This window comes from Nerophis ophidion, linkage group LG10 (genome assembly GCF_033978795.1).
Source record: "Nerophis ophidion isolate RoL-2023_Sa linkage group LG10, RoL_Noph_v1.0, whole genome shotgun sequence".
NCBI classification, from domain to species: domain Eukaryota; kingdom Metazoa; phylum Chordata; class Actinopteri; order Syngnathiformes; family Syngnathidae; genus Nerophis; species Nerophis ophidion.
This window is the reverse complement of record NC_084620.1, coordinates 62,179,578-62,197,890: the sequence shown is the minus strand read 5'-3', so window position 1 is coordinate 62,197,890 and position 18,313 is coordinate 62,179,578. Positions and strand designations below refer to the sequence as shown.

General features: G+C 42.7%; 2 protein-coding genes and 1 long non-coding RNA gene across 3 annotated transcripts in view; 2 read left to right on the top strand and 1 right to left on the bottom strand.

The window, feature by feature from the left end:
* Window positions 1-3,282: 3,282 nt before the first annotated feature.
* On the bottom strand, window positions 3,283-6,016 carry LOC133561129 (E3 ubiquitin-protein ligase TRIM39-like). The gene has a single exon (XM_061914379.1). It carries the CDS (start codon window positions 5,621-5,623, stop codon window positions 4,007-4,009), a length of 1,617 nt encoding a protein of 538 aa, XP_061770363.1. The 5' UTR covers window positions 5,624-6,016; the 3' UTR covers window positions 3,283-4,006.
* Window positions 6,017-12,920: 6,904 nt separating this feature from the next.
* Window positions 12,921-13,194, top strand: LOC133561130 (thymosin beta-12-like). The gene has a single exon (XM_061914381.1). The coding sequence runs from the start codon at window positions 12,947-12,949 to the stop codon at window positions 13,109-13,111; it is 165 nt and encodes a 54-aa protein (XP_061770365.1). The 5' UTR covers window positions 12,921-12,946; the 3' UTR covers window positions 13,112-13,194.
* A 1,738-nt stretch (window positions 13,195-14,932) lies between these two features.
* LOC133561131 (uncharacterized) overlaps window positions 14,933-18,313 on the top strand; it is a 7,325-nt gene continuing 3,944 nt past the window's right edge. The window contains exons 1-2 of the long non-coding RNA XR_009808582.1: window positions 14,933-15,110; window positions 18,240-18,312. This is a non-coding gene — a long non-coding RNA (uncharacterized LOC133561131). The remainder of the gene's footprint in view (window positions 15,111-18,239; window position 18,313) is intronic.

The following is an 18,313-nucleotide window of genomic DNA, read 5'->3' as shown; positions in this document are numbered from 1 at the left end:
TTTATTGAATAATACTTCAACAAAATATGAATGTAAGTTCATAAAGTGTGAAAAGAAATACAACAATGTAATATTCAGTGTTGACAGCTGGATTTTTGTGGACATGTTCCATAAATATTGATGTTAAAAATGTATTTTTTTGTGAAGAAATTTTTAGAAGTAAGTTGATGAATCCAGATGGATCTCTATTACAATCCCCAAAGTTGATGATTACTTCTATGTGGAGAAATCTGCATTTATCATTCAATCACTTGTTTAGTTTAACAAGTTTTTACTTATTTTTATCTCTTTTTTTCCAAATAGTTGAAGAAAGACCACTACAAATGAGCAATATTTTGCACTGTTCTACAATTTAATAAATCAGAAAGTGATGACATAGTGCTGTATTTTACTTCTTTATCTCTTTTTTTCAAGCAAAAATGCTTTGCTGTGATTAGGGGGTACTTGAATTAAAAAAGATGTTCAATGGGGGTACATCACTGAAAAAAGGTTGAGAACCACTGTTGTAGCAGATCTAAGAACGTTGTCAATGAAACCAAAGTGCACAAAATTCTCTTTTATACCAACATTAAATTGTGTTTTCTAAGCAATGTTAAATTGTATTTTTTTGCACAAAAATAAATTGTATTTTATACCAACCTGTTTTTATATCAATCTTAAATTTTATTTTTTCCTACAATATATTTTATTTTATACCAACATTATATTGTGTTTTTTAACCAATGTTAAATTGCATTTTTTACCAACATTAAACTGTATTTTATACTGACATGAAATCGTTTTCATACCAACCTTAAATTTAATTTTTTTCCCACAACAATAAATTGTATTTCATACCAACATTAAATTGTACTTAGACCTATGTTATATTGTATTTAATAACAATAACAATTTTTATTATTTACCAACATTACATTTATTTTATACCTATTTTAGACCTATGTTATTTTGTATTTAATACCAATAACATTTAAAACAATTTTTTTTACCAACATGACATTTATTTTTTTAACCCTATCAGATTGTATTTTATACCAACAATAAATTATCTTTTTTACCAACATTAAATTATATTTTATTCAAACATTAAGTATTCATACATTTTTAACTAACATTAAAAAAAATTTTTACAACACTAAATTGTGTTTAATACCAACATTAAATTGTATTTTTTTATCGCCAATAAATTGTATTGTTTATCAACAATAAATTGTAATATTTACCAACATTAAATTGTATTTTGAACCTATGTTATATTGTACTTCATACCAATATCAATTTTTTTAACCAACAATAATTGTATTTTTTACCAACATTAAATTGTATTTTAGACCTACAGTATGTTGTATTGTATTTATTATCAATAACAATTTTTATTATTTACCGACATTAAATGTATTTTATACCAACATTAAATTGTATTTTAGACCTATGTTAAATTGTATTTAATACCAATAACATGTTTTTTTTTTTTTTTTTTACCAACATGACACATTTTTTTTAACCATATTAGATTGTATTTTATGCCCACAATAAATGTTGTTGTTTTTTTACCAACATTAAATTATATTTTATTCAAACATTAAATATTTACACATTTTTAACCAACATTAAAATAGTTTTTTACAACACTAAATTGTGTTTAATACCAACATTAAATTGTGGTTGTTTTTTTTTACCAAGAATAAATTGTATTTCATACAAAAAAATGTATGGTTTACCAACAACAAATTGTAATATTTACCAACATTAAAACTTATATTTATCAACATTAAATTGTATTTTGTTTTACCGATATTACATTTTAGACAAATTTATATTGTATTTTATACCGGTTATTATTTTGTTTTTGTTTTTTTTACCAACAATACTTTTAATTTTTTTTAACCATATTACACTGTATTTTATGCCAAAAATAAAGTGTAGTTTTACCAACATTGAATTGTATTTCATACAAACATTGAACATAATTTCTTTGACCAACTTTATATCGTATTTTACCAACAACAAATTGTATTTTATACTGACAATAGGTCGTTTTTCATACCAACATTAAATTGCATTTTCTTAACCAACATTACATTTTATTTTATACCAACAATAAATAGTATTTTGGACCAATGTTATATATTTTTTAATGCCAATCATTTTTTATTTTTTTTCTACCAACATTCTTTAACCATATTACATTGTATTTTATGCCAAAATAAATGGTACTTTACCCAAATAATAAATATATATTTTTTTTTAATCAATGTAAAATTCTATTTTTTCAACTCTAAATTGGGTTTAATATCAAAATTAAATTGCATATTTTTTTTACCAACAATACATTTTATTTCATACCAACATTGAGTTGTATTTTATACCAACATTAATTTGTATTACATACCAAAATTAAATAGTATTTATAATCAACATGACATTTTTAAGAAATCAATATTAAGTTGTATTTTAGACCAATATATATTGTATTTTATACCAACATTAATTTGTATTACATACCAACATTAAAATTTATTTTTTATCAACATTAAATTGTATTTTAGACCAATATATATATTGTATTTTATACCAATTTTTTGTCTTTTTTTTTTGCACACATTACATTGAATTTTTTTTTTTTTACCATATTACATTGTCTTTTATACCAAAAATAAAAGGTAGTTTTACCAACATTAAATTGAATTAAATTACATTTTACTCCAACATTACTTATAATATTTTTACCAACATTAAATGGTATTTTTTTTACCAAAATTAAAATGATGCGAACACGTTTGTTACTGAACACTTTCTAATACGCTTTTAAAACTTTGCAAGTGATACGCAACTAGAATGATTTGCTACTTGTTTATATTGACACACGTGTTGTTTTAAACAGCAATAATGCTCAACTAAGGACACATTTGATGTATATCTAGCTTGTGTGCTATTGTGTGCTTGGCCGTTGTGTAACTGCTAGCTGCTCCTACGAGCCGATAGCCTAGCATGTTTAGCTTTTGTAAATGAGAACTTTGCAGAAGAAAACAAGCTGTAAGACTGCTTGTGTGGGAGATTTGAGATACAAGCGCATATCATTGGATGTTTCTTTGCTGTTGTCAAAAAGATCTCCAACACCCACATGGGATCAGGACCCTCCACCTTTGCTGGTCAATTACTTCAAAGTTTCACTTTCAGTATGTGAAAAACAAATTGCTGCACTTGGAACATGAATGTATATTTCATGACAAGCTTGATATTGTTCTAACAGAGGCTTGTAACTTAGATTTAGACTTAGACTTAGACTTAGGGAATCTTTATTGATCCACAAGGGAAACTATTCTGAGGACAGCAGGAATGCAGCCTTGCTGTACATTTCCTTCTCTGCTCTTTCATCTTTGTGCCGGCACGGCATCCCCGCCGCTTTTTCCGTAGTTCCACGGTAAAGTCCGGCCGCGATCCCCAGAGCGCTGGCAAGGCGAGCTCAAACAGCTCTTTGCTCGGTAAACCAAGGGCCGGCTTCTCAACTGATCAAAGCCAAACACAAAATGGCCTGAAAAGAAAAAGTAACAAAAACACACAAAAGCGCCCAAGAATCATAATTAGTGGTTTATGGAAAAGATAAGTGATAAAAAAAAAAGCAGGAAAAGTTGAGAATAATAGCAGAAATAAAGTAAAAGGAGCTACTGTGACATCGCATGGTCTCAGTTTATTTACCCAGCACTTCTAGATACAACATTTCAAGTGTCCCCAAAGTGCTGTGCAAGTTCAGGAAAATGACTGAAATCAAACAATACAAGGATTTATAAAAAGATCCAACAACAAAAAACATCGGACAGGCCTAACGTGAAGATATAGTGTTGCTGATTAAAGCCAAGAAAACCAGATGAAAGATTTTAAAAAGTACTCGTACTTGTGTTTTGTTGAAAGTTCCATAGTTTGAGGCCTGCAACAAACAGGAAAGCGGTCAAGAACAAGCGAGCCAATCACCATGTTGCCCCGCCCCTTGAAGCTAGAGTTCTTGTCAGTGATTGGCCAACCCGAGTATCAGCGGCGCAGAGTTCAACTTGTCGTGGTTGAGTCCGGGGCTGAGGAGCGGCTGGATGTCTTCAGAGAAGTAGCAGTCGACAAAGGAGTGAATAAGAACGCCGGTGTTGACGTCGTAAAAGCAGACCCGACCCAGGTCGTAGTCCACGAAGACTCCCACACGCTTGGGCTTGGTCTTCATTGCCAGAAGACGAGGAGAACCTTCCAGCGCCGCGTACTCGCTGCCGTTTTTCAGCCAGATGGCCCAGTGGCCGTTTTCCGGACTGATGGCGATAACGCCCTTCCTCTTGATGGATGCTTTGGCCACGCCCACTGTCCATCGGGTCTTGCCCTCCACGTGGACCTCGAAGTAGAACTTTCCCGAAGAGAAGCACTGCTTTCCGAGTACGCAGCAGCTCGGATTGAATCTCTTGGAGTTGTTGGGTAGATCTCTGTCCACGGATCCGTGATAGACCTGCCTCTTGTCGTAGGACAGGATGAGTGCGGGATGCGCCGTTTCCGGGTCTAGCGTAATGTCTACGGCGAACTGGTGCATGTGCTTCATCTCGGCGGACCGCATCACCCTCTTCAGTTGTTTACTGAGCTTCTCCTCCAGCTGCTGCACGGTGGTCTTCAATGTGCCTTCGAAGGGCTCAGCACTGACTTGGACCTTGGTCCAGTCTTTGGTGCGTAGCGAGGGTTGCGGGCGTATGCTCTGCAGGAACTGAAGCTGATCTTGAGCATGTGACAGCTGCCGCACCTCGGACTGTCTCTTGGTCAGCTGGCTGACTTCCTTCTCCAGCTCTTGGACCAGAGCGTTGGCTTCATGCTCAATACTTCTCTGCTTCGCCTCGATGTTCCGGACAAGCTCATCCTGAGCCTTTTCCACAGACTGCGTCAAAAAACGGAAGAAGTCGTTTCCCTGGGCCAGCTCTTTGTCTGCGGCGTCCCGGTTCAACTTGACGATGCGTCTGAACTCCTCTACCTTTTTGCGCCTCATTTCCACAGAGCGCTCGAGCTCCGCCTCCGTCTTCCACAGCTCCGACTTCTTCTTGTCACACTCTTCCTTGAGCGGAACCACCTGATGATGCTTATGTTCCAGAAGCGAGCACATCATGCACACACAGGTCTGGTCGCTCCGGCAGAAGAGCTCCAGAGGTTTGTCGTGTAACCCGCACATTCGGCCTTCCAGGTTCTGGACCGGCTCGGTCAGCTGGTGCCGTTTAAGCTGCAACGCCGTCAAGTGCGGCTCCAGGTGCTCCTGGCAATAGGACGCCACGCACACCAGGCAGGACTTTAACGCCGGCGCTTTGTTCACCACGCAGACGTCGCACATGACGCTTCCGCGCGGCCTGACGCTCGGAGCGCCGACCCGTGTGGACTTTTTGTACTGTTGGGCCATCTTGGCGATGAAGATGTTGATGTGCAGCTCCAGTTTTTGGGGGAAGACCACCTTGCACGTGGGACAGTCGTTCTTGCCTTGGATGGTCCAGTGCAGGTCGATGCAGCCTTTGCAGAAGTTGTGTCCGCACGGAAGCGTCACCGGCTGGATGAAGACGTCCAGGCAGATGCCGCACAGGAACTGGTCCTCGGTCAGCACGCAGTTGGCGGCCATGTCGGCGTTCAGCCAGACCAAAGACAAAATCTTGTCCTCAGGAGAGATTTACCTCTGTCAGGCGGAGGCGTCTGGAAGGAATGAGGTGTTGTTGTCTGGGAACTTTTCTGATGTGTCACCGCACTTCAATGCTGCTGCACCGGTGTGTTCTCTTCCTCCGCCCATACCTCCGCAGCCACACCTGTTCCACACGCCACGCCTTCCTCACTACACCCGATCTCAACCACCGTCTACAAAGAACTCATTCTCAGGGTTCCTTCTCCAAACTTCAACTTTGGTCTAAGGACCCAGACCCCGACCGACGTCCCCTCATCTGTCGGTCTACAACACACACACACGCACACACACACACACACACACACACACACACACACACACACACACACACACACACACACACACACACACACACACACACTGGTCTAGCAGGTTCTATTAGTGAAGGGAAGTGGGTGTGGTCACATGATCCTGAGAGGACTTTTGTGCCTCATTACAGTTGGAGGATGAAACATCAATTTTCAGTAAAAAATTTGATTGACAGTTGCTGCTGTTTACTGCGGGTGTGTGTGTGTGTGTGTGTGTGTGTGTGTCCTGCAGGTATCAAACAGCGTTAGGTCTCATTAGACACCCACTTCCCCACCGTCTCGCTCCTTTGTCACTTCCTGATTATTTTCTTCTCTTCTGGAGCATGACATCAAAAGCAGTGTGTTTGCACACACACACACACACACACACACACACACACACACACACACACACACACGCACACGCACACGCACACACACACACGCACACACATGCACACACACACACACACACACACACACACACACACACACACACACACGCACGCACACACACACACACACACACACGCAGACACTGACACACACACACACACACACACACACGCATGCAGGTGGGCTATATAATGATGTTGCCACGGCAACAAAAGGTCAGGTAGCTGCTCAGGTGTTGTTAAAAATCCTACCAAAAAAAAACAATCCCGTGTGCCAGCGCCTGTAGTTGTGAGTTGTGACCAGAGAGGGCGCTGTTGCGTTTCCCTACCGGCTCTTTTCTTCTTCATGATCAGGGGTCTCCAAGTCTATTGACCTGGGGGCAGAAACTGGGTGAGGCGGGGCCGCAAGAAAATATTTCTTTAAAAATCTAACATGCACTTTTTAATTAATTCACCTTCTATGAATGGCTTTCCCGCCCTAGCAACATACTTTCCCGCCCTAGCAACATACTTTCCCGCCCTAGCAACATACTTTCCCGCCCTCACCATTTTTACAGGAGACTCCTGAGTTTCAGTGCACCTCCCGACAATCTACCGCTGCAACCATTCTCCCCAATTTGTCCCAATTTCCACCCAGCCGACATTATTAATGGTTGCCATGACTACACTGTCTTTAAAGTCCTCTACACCAGTGGTTCTCAAACCTTTTTTCAGTGATGTACCCCCTGTCAACATCTTTTTAATTCAAGTACCCCCTAATCACAGCAAAGCATTTTTGCTTGAAAAAAAGAGATAAAGAAATACAGCACTATGTCATCACTTTCTGATTTATTAAATTGTAGAACAGTGCAAAATATTGCTCATTTGTAGTGGTCTTTCTTCAACTATTTGGAAAAAAAGATATGAAAATAAGTAAAAAACATATTGAAAAGTAAACAAGTGAGTGAATGCTAAATGCAGATTTCTCCACATAGAAGTAATCATCAACTTTGGGGATTGTCTGGATTCATCAACTTAATTCTAAACATTTCTTCACAAAAAAAGAAATCTTTAACATCAATATTTATGGAACATGTCCACAAAAAATCTAGCTGTCAACACTGAATATTGCATTGTTGTATTTCTTTTCACACTTTATGAACTTACATTCATATTTTGTTGAAGTGTTATCCAATAAATATATTCATTAAGTATTTCTGGCTGACTGCTATTTTTTAGAATGTTTTTGATAAATCTCACTTAACCCTCACATAGAGAACCATTGATAAGAGAACTAGTACTCTACAACTCGTCATTGCGCACATAACACAACTAAAGTGACAACTCCAAATCAAGTTGTGCGAGACTTGTGCAGAACAACGTCAGTGGCTGCAAGACGTACTTACTCAACAGCCATACAGGTCACACTGAGGGTGGCTGTATAAACAACTTTAACACTGTTACAAATATGCGCCACACTTTGAAACCACAACAAAAAAAATGACAAACACATTTTGGGAGAACATCCACACCCTAACACAACTTAAACACAAGAGAACAAATACCCAGAACACCTTGCAGCCCAAACTCCCCCGGGCTACAATATACACAACCTCAACCAACGCAGGTAGGGAGGGTGAGGGCGTGGGGGGTTGGTGGTAGCCTGGGTGTATTGTAGCCCTGAAGAGTCAGGGCTGCATGGGATTCTGGGTATTTGATCTGTTGAGTTTATGTTGTATTACGGTGTTTGTAACAGTGTTAAAGTTGTTTTTACGGCCACCCTCAGTGTGACCTGTGTAGCTGTTGACCAAGTATGTCTTGCAACATCGCACATGTGTACTGCTCAACCAAAAGTAACAATCAACTAGGCTTGCAGGCCGTCTGTACAGAATTCAGAGGACGTTAAGAACAGTATCATTGCGGCACCCCATGACTATTGATGATTGGCTAACAATCGCCAGGGATTACCTGAGAATGGATACCTGGATACTAAGGGGACTCCCGTGAAAATTGGGAACATTGGAAAGTATGACGCTGTCAAGTTCTGTTCTTATTAAACTCGTGGGCCGCATGTTTGAGACCCCTGTTGATGATGATGAAACAGCACACAGCAGCTGAATGATTCAATAACAACACACCTCCTCCTCGAATGACAGTGATGAAGAGGCTTTTTTCTTCCTCCTTCATCTCAGCCAGCCAGACTGCTGGCACCGCACATAATTACACACACACACACACACTCACACACGCACACACACACACACACACACACACACACACACACACACACACACACACACACACACACACACACACACAAGCATACAGACACACAAACATATACACGTGTACACAAGCATATAGACACACACATGCACAGATACAGACACGCACACACCCACACATATACACAAGCATACAGACACACACACACACACACACACACATATACACAAGCATACACACACACACACACACACACATGTAGACAAGCATACAGACACGCAGCTAAGCACACACTCACACACGCACACACACACACACACACACACACACACACACACACACACACACACACACACACACAAGCATACAGACACACAAACATATACACGTGTACACAAGCATATAGACACACACATGCACAGATACAGACACGCACACACACACACATATACACAAGCATACAGACACACACACACACACACACACACATATACACAAGCATACACACACACACACACACACACATGTAGACAAGCATACAGACACGCAGCTAAGCACACACACAAACACACACACACATGTACACAAGCATACCGACACACACACACACACACACACACACACACACACACACACACACACAGGTTGTAAAGGCAGTGACATAATCCCGGCGCCACAGGGGAAGATTGCCGGGCCTCAAAGGAGCGTCTCCCACGTGCTACAAGTGGGGCCCCGTCTCCCACGTGCAACAAGTGTGGCCCCGTCTCCCACGTGCAACAAGTGTGGCCCCGTCTCCCACGTGCAACAAGTGGGGCCCCGTCTCCCACGTGCAACAAGTGTGGCCTCGTCTCCCACGTGCAACAAGTGGGGCCCCGTCTCCCACGTGCAACAAGTGTGGCCCCGTTTCCCACGTGCTACAAGTGTGGCCCCGTTTCCCACGTGCTACAAGTGTGGCCCCGTTTCCCACGTGCAACAAGTGTGGCCTCGTCTCCCACGTGCAACAAGTGGGGCCCCGTCTCCCACGTGCAACAAGTGTGGCCCCGTCTCCCACGTGCTACAAGTGGGGCCCCGTCTCCCACGTGCAACAAGTGTGGCCCCGTCTCCCACGTGCTACAAGTGGGGCCCCGTCTCCCACGTGCAACAAGTGTGGCCCCGTCTCCCACGTGCTACAAGTGGGGCCCCGTCTCCCAGGTGCTACAAGTGGGGCCCCGGCCGCCAGGAGTCCAAGCGGACGTGCAGGCTGGTGTGGGAATCAAACCCCCCACCCTGACCTCTGCGGCTCAGATGGCGTGTTTGGTTCGGCCTTCTGCTGCTGCCTGCGGGCCAGCCAGGCCCGGGTGGGCAACACTCGCAGCTGGGATTCTTTTATTTGTATCTATTTATTTCAGTCTTTGACTAACTCCATTACCACACGGACTTAGTCACGTGTACTTGATCCACGTGCACGCTCTCGCTCCGCCCACTTTATTCGACAAAAAGAAAAGGTCATTTTCCACCCGAAGGAACTTTCACATAAAGTTCCCCCTGTGTTTCCACCAAAAACTAGTTGTCAGGTTGAAACGCTGATGACATCTATTGAACAGACATAGAAGCAAGGAATTAAACCGAGACAGAATTCAATTTGGCTGAATGAGGAGAAACACTGTAGACCTGTACCCTAGTACAGTGTCTCACCACGCTCTGACGAGAGATTGTATGCCCCCTCTTTTATTTGGACTTTCCTTCATTACATGGCACCAGCTCTTTTTAAAGGGACGGAGGTCGTAAACAGCCATCATTTTGATAAATGTCACCCGCAGGGGTGCTAATGAGACATTCTCGATTAGATGCAAGGGTTTACTTATAGGGACCATGATTTATGTCCCCACTCTTTCACACCTCCTCATATGGAAGCTACTTTTCCTTCTTGATGTCTCAACAAAGGTAGAAGTACAAGAAAACACACACACACATTTTTTAAAGTGTGTGTGTGTGTGTGCGAGCGTGCATGTGTGTGTGTGTGTGTGTACGTGGTCTAAAAATAAGACTTTAATCCCACTTGACATTGATCTTTAATTCAAAACATCAATCAGCAACAAAAGTCTTGTCAATGACACACACTTCCTGTGGTGGACGAGTGATGCAACGCACAGAAACACACAACACACAGAAACACACACATGGACATGCCAACTGTGCGCGGGTTGTTTTTCTTCCTTTGTGTGGGTTGTGAGCACCTTTGTGTGTGTGTGTGTGTGTGTGTGTGTGTGTGTGTGTGTGTGTGAGTGAAAGGTGTCGCCATGGCAACACAGATGCAGCGTTGGCGAGACAAAAGAAGTGAGACTTTGTCGTGACCTCGACACGTGCTCGCACTCTCCGCTACTCTTCCTGGTTCTGACTGAGTAAACACCCCCCCCCCCCCCCCCCCCCCGAGGCCCCTCCTGTCACTGCGGGGCCAATAAAACGAGCGCCGTACGTGCACGACCTTGCACAAGGACGGCAAGCGGCACCCCCAAACATCTGCCTGCCGTGCACGTGGAGTGTTTCCTCTTAGGTGTGCGTGTGTGTGTGTGTGTGTGTGTCTGTGTGTGTGTGGAGGTGAGTGTGTGTGTGTGTGTGTGTGTGTGTGTGTGTGTCTGTGTGGGTTAGAGTGGGAAGACAAAAGGCTAGGGGAGCAGCCCCAGAGAGAAGAGCAAGTGCTACCAGGTGCTCCACAGGTGGTCCTCAGACAGACTGGAGGTCCAGCATCCTCCCACAGCTGTGAGGAGGTGCCAGTCGCCCTGGGTTTCCCTTGCCAGCAGATACACTTCCTACAGCCAAGAAGTGATGTTGGAGTCTACGTGTCTCCCTCGTCAAAGAAGACCTCAACGGCGGAGTGGGCGTGGATGATGTTGCATAAGCTCCACAACGGTCACAAAGGTGGAAGAAGGCTGCAGCAAAGATGAGCCTCTTGATTGTCTTGGTCTCCATGCCATTGGACCCTGGCCTTCTCTTTGCCAAGGACAGTGTGTGGGGGCTGTGTGTGTGTGTGTGTGTGTGTGTGTGTGTGTGTGTGTGTGTGCTCCTGTCTCATGTCTCACCACTTGAAAAGATTCCATGCACAGGCTTTCTCCTCAGGGCAATCCCACCTACTGGAGGACAATCATACAGGATGGACCAGGTGGGTGTGGCCTTGTTGCTGACAACTGCCTAGTCTGCCTCAGACACAAGTGGTCTCTCTCTCTCACACACACACACACACACACACACAGACACACACACACACACACACACACACACACACACACACATACTAATGAGGCGTCCTTGTTCTTAAGAGGAAGACGATGCTCAGTGGGGACACACAGGAAGTGATGTTGAGGCTTGTTGTCACGAGCAACCATTTGACTTTAACCCCAGGAGGAAGGAAGGAAGGAAGGAAGGAAGGAAGGAAGGAAGGAAGGAAGGAAGGAAGGAGACTTAGGGTGCAATGAGGGAGCAAAGGAAGGAAGTGAGTAAGCTTGTAGTGGCCCTGAATGCATCCATGTTTGTCTAAAAAGCAAAAGGTGTGTGTGTGTGTGTGTGCGTGTGTGTGTGTGTGTGTGTGAGAGCCAGTAAATCTGCGTGGTGTTCCAGACTCAGCTTTACGAGCCAGACGCCGCCATCGCTCGCCATGGCCGCTGCTCTGCATCCGCTTCTATTGTTTTGATACTTTCGATTGTTCCTGTGGTGGTCTTTGCAGCCCCTTCGGCGTCCTCCGGGAGCCAACAATCACATCGCCCACTTTCACTCCAGCTGCAATAAGGTCTAACATCTTTATGTGTGTGCGTGACAGCCGGATGGTGACCTACGACCTTTCCTTTGCACACTGAATGAGCGCGCACGTGTGTGCACCCGCACAACAACATCAGAGGTTGACGGCGCCGCCAACTTTCGTGTTTGTGTTCCGAGCCGATAACCAATTAGGCTGGTTGCCATGGTTACAACAGAAAGTGTGTGTGTGGTCATGCTGCTAATCCGTGTTGCATTCAAGGACACCACTCACAGTCAGTTAAAGTTCTCCATCGCCTCATTTTATATGTATATATATATACATATATATATATACACACATATATATATACACACATATATATATATACATGTGGGACGGCGTGGTGCGGTGAGAGAGTGGCCGTGTGCTACCCAAGGGTCCCTGGTTCAATCCCCACCTAGTACCAACCTCATCACATCCCTTGTGTCCTTGAGCAAGGCACTTCACCCTTGCTCCTGATGGGTGCTGGTTAGCGCCTTGCATGGCAGCTCCCTCCATCAGTGTGTGAATGTGTGTGTGAATGTGGAAGTAGTGTGAAAGCGCTTTGAGTACCTTGAAGGTAGAAAAGTGCGATACAGACTCTGCTCCCCACTAGCCTTTCTTCCACATGGCTGCTTTACTTCAAGCTGTCTCTGCAATCATGTCTGACAAACCCGACATCACAGAAGTCACAACCTTTGACAAGTCCAAGCTGAAGAAGACTGAGACCGCTGAGAAAAACCCACTGCCCACCAAAGAAATCATCGAGCAGGAAAAAGCAGAGTCTTCATGAAAGCCGACCCAGAATGTGTTGGAGGCCTCCTTTTTGTCAACTGAATATCACCGCATTTACTTTCTTATTTTTTTTTGGGAGGGTGAGGTAAAGATTGGCTTGTACATGGCAGGTTCAGTGGGTGTCCTGGGCGTTTCATCTCCAGTGGGAGGAGTGGGGGAGGCCACACTTCATGATATGCAGCCCCCCCCCCACTAGTCTACCTGCAACATCCTCAGTTTCTTTGTAAATCTGGAATGCACATGGTTGTTTAATATGCAAAATAAAAAAAACCTGTAAATGGCAAAAAAAAAAAGAAAAGAAAAGCGCTATACAAGTACAACCCATTTATCATATATATAAAGATGTGTGTGTGTGAAAGTTTAAAGGGGAACATTATTACAATTTCTGAAGGGTTAAAACCAATAAAAATCAGTTCCCAGTGGCTTATTTTATTTTTCAAAGTTTTTCTCCAAATTTTACCCATCATGCAATATCCCGAAAAACGGCTTCAAAGTGCCTGATTTACACCATCGCTATATCCACATGTCTATTGTCCTGTGACGTCACTGCGTGAAGCCACCAGAAACAAACATGGCAGATAGCACAGAAAGGTTTAGCATAGTAGCTGGGATTCAGACTCGGGTTTCAGCGGCGTAAGCGATTCAATAGATTACACATGTATTGAAACGGATGTTTGGAATGTGGAGGCAGGTACCGAAAACGAAATTAAAGAAGAAACAGAAGCTTTTGAGCCATATCACGACAGACAGCGGCACGGGACGAATTTTTGCGATCGCCTTCTAACCAACGATTGGTATGTGTTTGTTTGGCATTAAATGTGGGTGGAGGGAAAGGCTGGATGCAAATATAGCTACACATGAGGTATAATGATGCAATATGTACATACAGCTAGCCTAAATAGCATGTTAGCATCGATTAGCTTGCAGTCATGCCGTGACCATTGATATGTCTGATTAGCACACTCCACATAAGTCAACAACCTCAACAAAACTCACCTTTGTGATTTTGTTGACTTTATGGTTGGAAATGCATCAGCTTTGAGTGTCGCAGGATATCCACACATTCTTGCCATCTCTGTCATAGCATAGCTGTCGTCGGTAAAGTGTGCGGAACAAACCAGGGACTTTGGCATCTTTTGACCGGTGGTGCAACTTGAATCTGTCCCTGTTGGTGTTGTTACACCTCCGACAACACACCCACCAGGCATCATGTCTCCAAGCTACAGAAAACAGTGGAAAAAATGGAAAATAACAGCTGATGTGACTCGGTGTGTGTAATGTGTTTGAGAAAATGGCGGCTTGCTTCATGTTGTGACTTCACAGGTGAAAGGTCATCGCTCCGACAGGCCAACAATTGAAAGGCGTTTAAATCGCCAAATTCACCCTTTTAGAGTTCGGAAATCGGTTAAGAAAACATATGGTCTTTTTTCTGCGACATGAAGGAATATATTGAGGCTTACATATGTCTGCTGATAATGTTCCCTTTAACTACGGCCTTCTTTACTTTCATGACTTCTTCAAGTTTTCCAATCAATCAGAAATATCAAGCAGCTAAAAATGCACCAAACATGGATAAGCGTGGAGAGTGTTTGACATTTTTCCCATCATGCAAAGGGTGCAATTTAGGATTTCCTTTTTTTTTATGATGTTTGGACATGGTTGATAATATCCACAATGTTCAGTGTGTAGGTTGTGTTCTGTGTGACCGTGTGTGTTGGCCTTTATGTTTGTTTTTTTCTGCACCATGACTAGGGAAAGTTGTTTGGATTTTGTAGTATGAGCACATGTTAATGGTGACCTCTGACCTTTTCTTGCTCACTGGTAGAGTGGGCATGTGCACACTCTCAAGACTACATCACAGAGGCTGACTTCCAAGTTTGTGTGTTCTAGGCTGGTTGCCATGGTTACAACAAGAAAGTGTACCTAAATAATCAGTTTGTGTGCATGAGGTCATGCTGCTAATCCGTGTTGCATTCAAGGACACCGCTCACAGCCAGGTAAAGGTTTATCTCACCTCATTTTATCAAATATATGGATTGTTGGCATAAATTAAGCATTTTTAAGCATCACAAAGTGTGTGTGTGTGTGTGTGTGTGTGCGCGCGCGGGTGTGCGTGTCTAAATTTGACTCCGACCTTGTTTACCTCCATGTCGACCTTCTTCAAGTTTTCCAATCAATCAGAAATATCGAGCAGCTGCAAATGTGCCAAACATGGATAAGCGTGGAGAGAGTTTTTTTTAACATTTTTCCCATCATGCACTTCAATAGATTTAAATGTGTGCAATTAAGATTTAGTTTATGACGCTTGGACATGGTTTGTAATATCCACAATGTTCAGTGAGTAGGTTGTGTTCTGTGTGACCTTGTGTGCTGGCCTTTATGTTTGTGTTTGTTTTTGCACCATGACTAGAGAAGGTTGTTTGGACTGTGTTGGATAAGTACATGCTGTGCCATCACTTTAAAGCACTTTCAAGTGACATGGGTGTGATTTCCTTACGGTGTGAACAAGTTAGCAGTAAATCGTAGCATCCAAACCTGGAGGGAGAGGTTTATTTTTTTCCCCATCATGCACTCTAATGGATATAAATGGGTGTCATTTTGATTGTTTTTGATGTTTGGACATTTAGTGAGCAGGTTGTGTTTAGTGTGACCATGTGTGTTGACCTTTATGTTGATAGCATTTTTTTCGAATGATTTTGCTTCGAGACTAGGGAAGGTTGTTTGGACTGTGTCGTATAAGTAGAGTTGTGCTATCGTTCCTGAATACTTTCAAGGGTCGCAGGTGTGACTTGTTCCCATTATGCTCATGATAGCAGTAAATCTGTAGCATTCAAACATAGTGAGAGGGTTTTCATTTTTTTCCCATCATGCACTTTTATGGATTTAATTGGGTTTCATTTAGATTTTTTTATGATGTTTGGACGTTTTTCCTAATTCCCACAATGTTCAGTGAGCGGGATGTATTATATGTGACCGTGTGTGTTGACCTTTATGTCAATTGAATTTTTTTGTGAACCATGACTGGGGAAGGTTCTTTGCACTGTCTTGTATAAGTAAATGCTGTGCTTTCACATCAATGGTCTGATTGCCTCAAGTTGTGCACAAAATAACATTAAATGTGTAGCGATCATTCGTGGAGAGACTTTGTTACTTTTCCCATCATGCACCTCAATGGATTTAAATGTTTTTTTTAATGTTTTGATGTTTTTCATAATATCCACAATGTTTAGTGAGCAGGTTGTGTTATTTGTGACCATGTGTGTTGACTTTTATTTTAATGAAAAACATTTTTGCACTATGAATAGGGAAGGTTGTCTGGATTGTATCATATATGTTTATGCAGGGCCAACAGTTCAATCTTTCATGAACCTTTCGAGGTTGATTGATGTGATTACTCACATTGTCCACAAGATGGCAGCAGATATGTAACATTGAGAAACTGTCTGCTATTTAAAATTAATTTGAAAGCGGTCCAAATTGAAAAGGTGAGCGGGCCGCAGTTTGGACACCCCTCACTCTAGCTGCTTTAAAAGTGTCTATAAAGTTATTCATAATGCTAAAAGTGTGTTTAGAGAATTGTAAAAAAAAAAAATGGAACTAACTATGGAAATATTTGATTTATTATAGTTTGTACGGTCAGGCCCCGGAACCAATTACCGGCGTTAAACTGTGCACGCCCACTTCCTGTTTGTTGTTGTGATGATTGCCAACGCAAGCATCTCGCGTCCGACCATCTGCTCCTTTTCCCGTCACCACGCAGCCGGTTGCCATGGTGACGGCGGCAGGCTTTTTGGTGTTCACAATGGGAGGAGTGTGTTTCGCTGTGAGGGCCGGCGAGCGCCAAGCCTGCTCCAGATGCATTGTGGGTACCGTGGGGGCAATTTAGTTTCAGTGGCTCTGTCTCCACAGCGGTGGCGCATGCACGCACGCAAGCACACACACACACACACACACACACGCACGCACGCACGCACACACACACACACACAAAGGCGCGCGCACACACAGCTGAGTTACAAGGCAATTTGCAGAGCAAGAGCTTCACTGATGACCCGGTGCCCGCCGGCCTCTTTATTTATTATCTGGCAAGCAAAGTTGCATTTACTTGATCTGTGATTTCTACATTTATCTACTTGCTGTATCTGCCGAGCATGCACGCTTCACTCAGTGCACAGCCTAGCATTGTTGACACTTCTTCATGCATCTTAAAGAGGCTTGGCTGCACGCCAGCAGAGATGATAATGCCCACCTGGGCAAAATACGGCCCGCAGGCCACAAGCGGCCCGTTAAGATTGTCAATCCGGCCCGCCAGACATTATGCATCATTTTTTTTTTAGACTATTAACATCAAAAAATTATGACGTGCAGTGCTGTTTTTAAAATGACCGTAAGTCTTGAACTATAGAAACTATTTCAATGGCTGAAATCTGCACTTTTTGGGTGTCGTACAAGATTTTTACAACAAATTTCTGCATAAAAGTGATAATATGTCATATTTTAGGTGTTTATTAGCCTTTGCATTTGTATTTTGCTGGGTTTTTTGTTAACATTTTTATTGTAAAATTTCATGTTTTGTGTTCACGTTCTGTTTGGTTTTAGACTCATTGGGCACTCTTGTTTGTTTTGTCACCATGACTACCAAATAGTTTTCACCGGTTATGTCATGCACCTGATTAATTTGGACTCGTGCACCTGTTAATTACTACAGCATTATTTAAGCCTGCAGTTGCCAGGCAGTCAGCCTGCCGACATCATCCTCTACAGACCCTTGCTCCATGCTGATGATCCATGCTCTTTTTTGGTTCCCTGTAACTTTTATTATTCATGCCATAGTTTGTAAGTTTTGTTTTATGTCCATAGTTTATGTTGTAGTAATATTTTTGTTTCATAGCCAAGTTTTTGTACCTCCTCTGTGAGCGCCTTTCGTTTGTTCCTTTTTTGAGTTAAGACTTAAATATGTCATTACCTTCACATGGTGTCCGATCTAGTCGCTTTGCACCTGGGGAAAACAAAGCACACCAAAGTCCAAGTCTTGACAAAAAGATGTCTGTGGAGGAGCTGGTCTGAGAAGTAAAAGAGGAGCGACCTTCACTTGTTGTTAATATTCAGTGTTTTATTCTTCCTAGTTGATCAGTGTGACCGACTTCTCATGTCGTGCGGGTTCCAAGGACCACCAAGGAATGACATTCTTGCGAGCAGG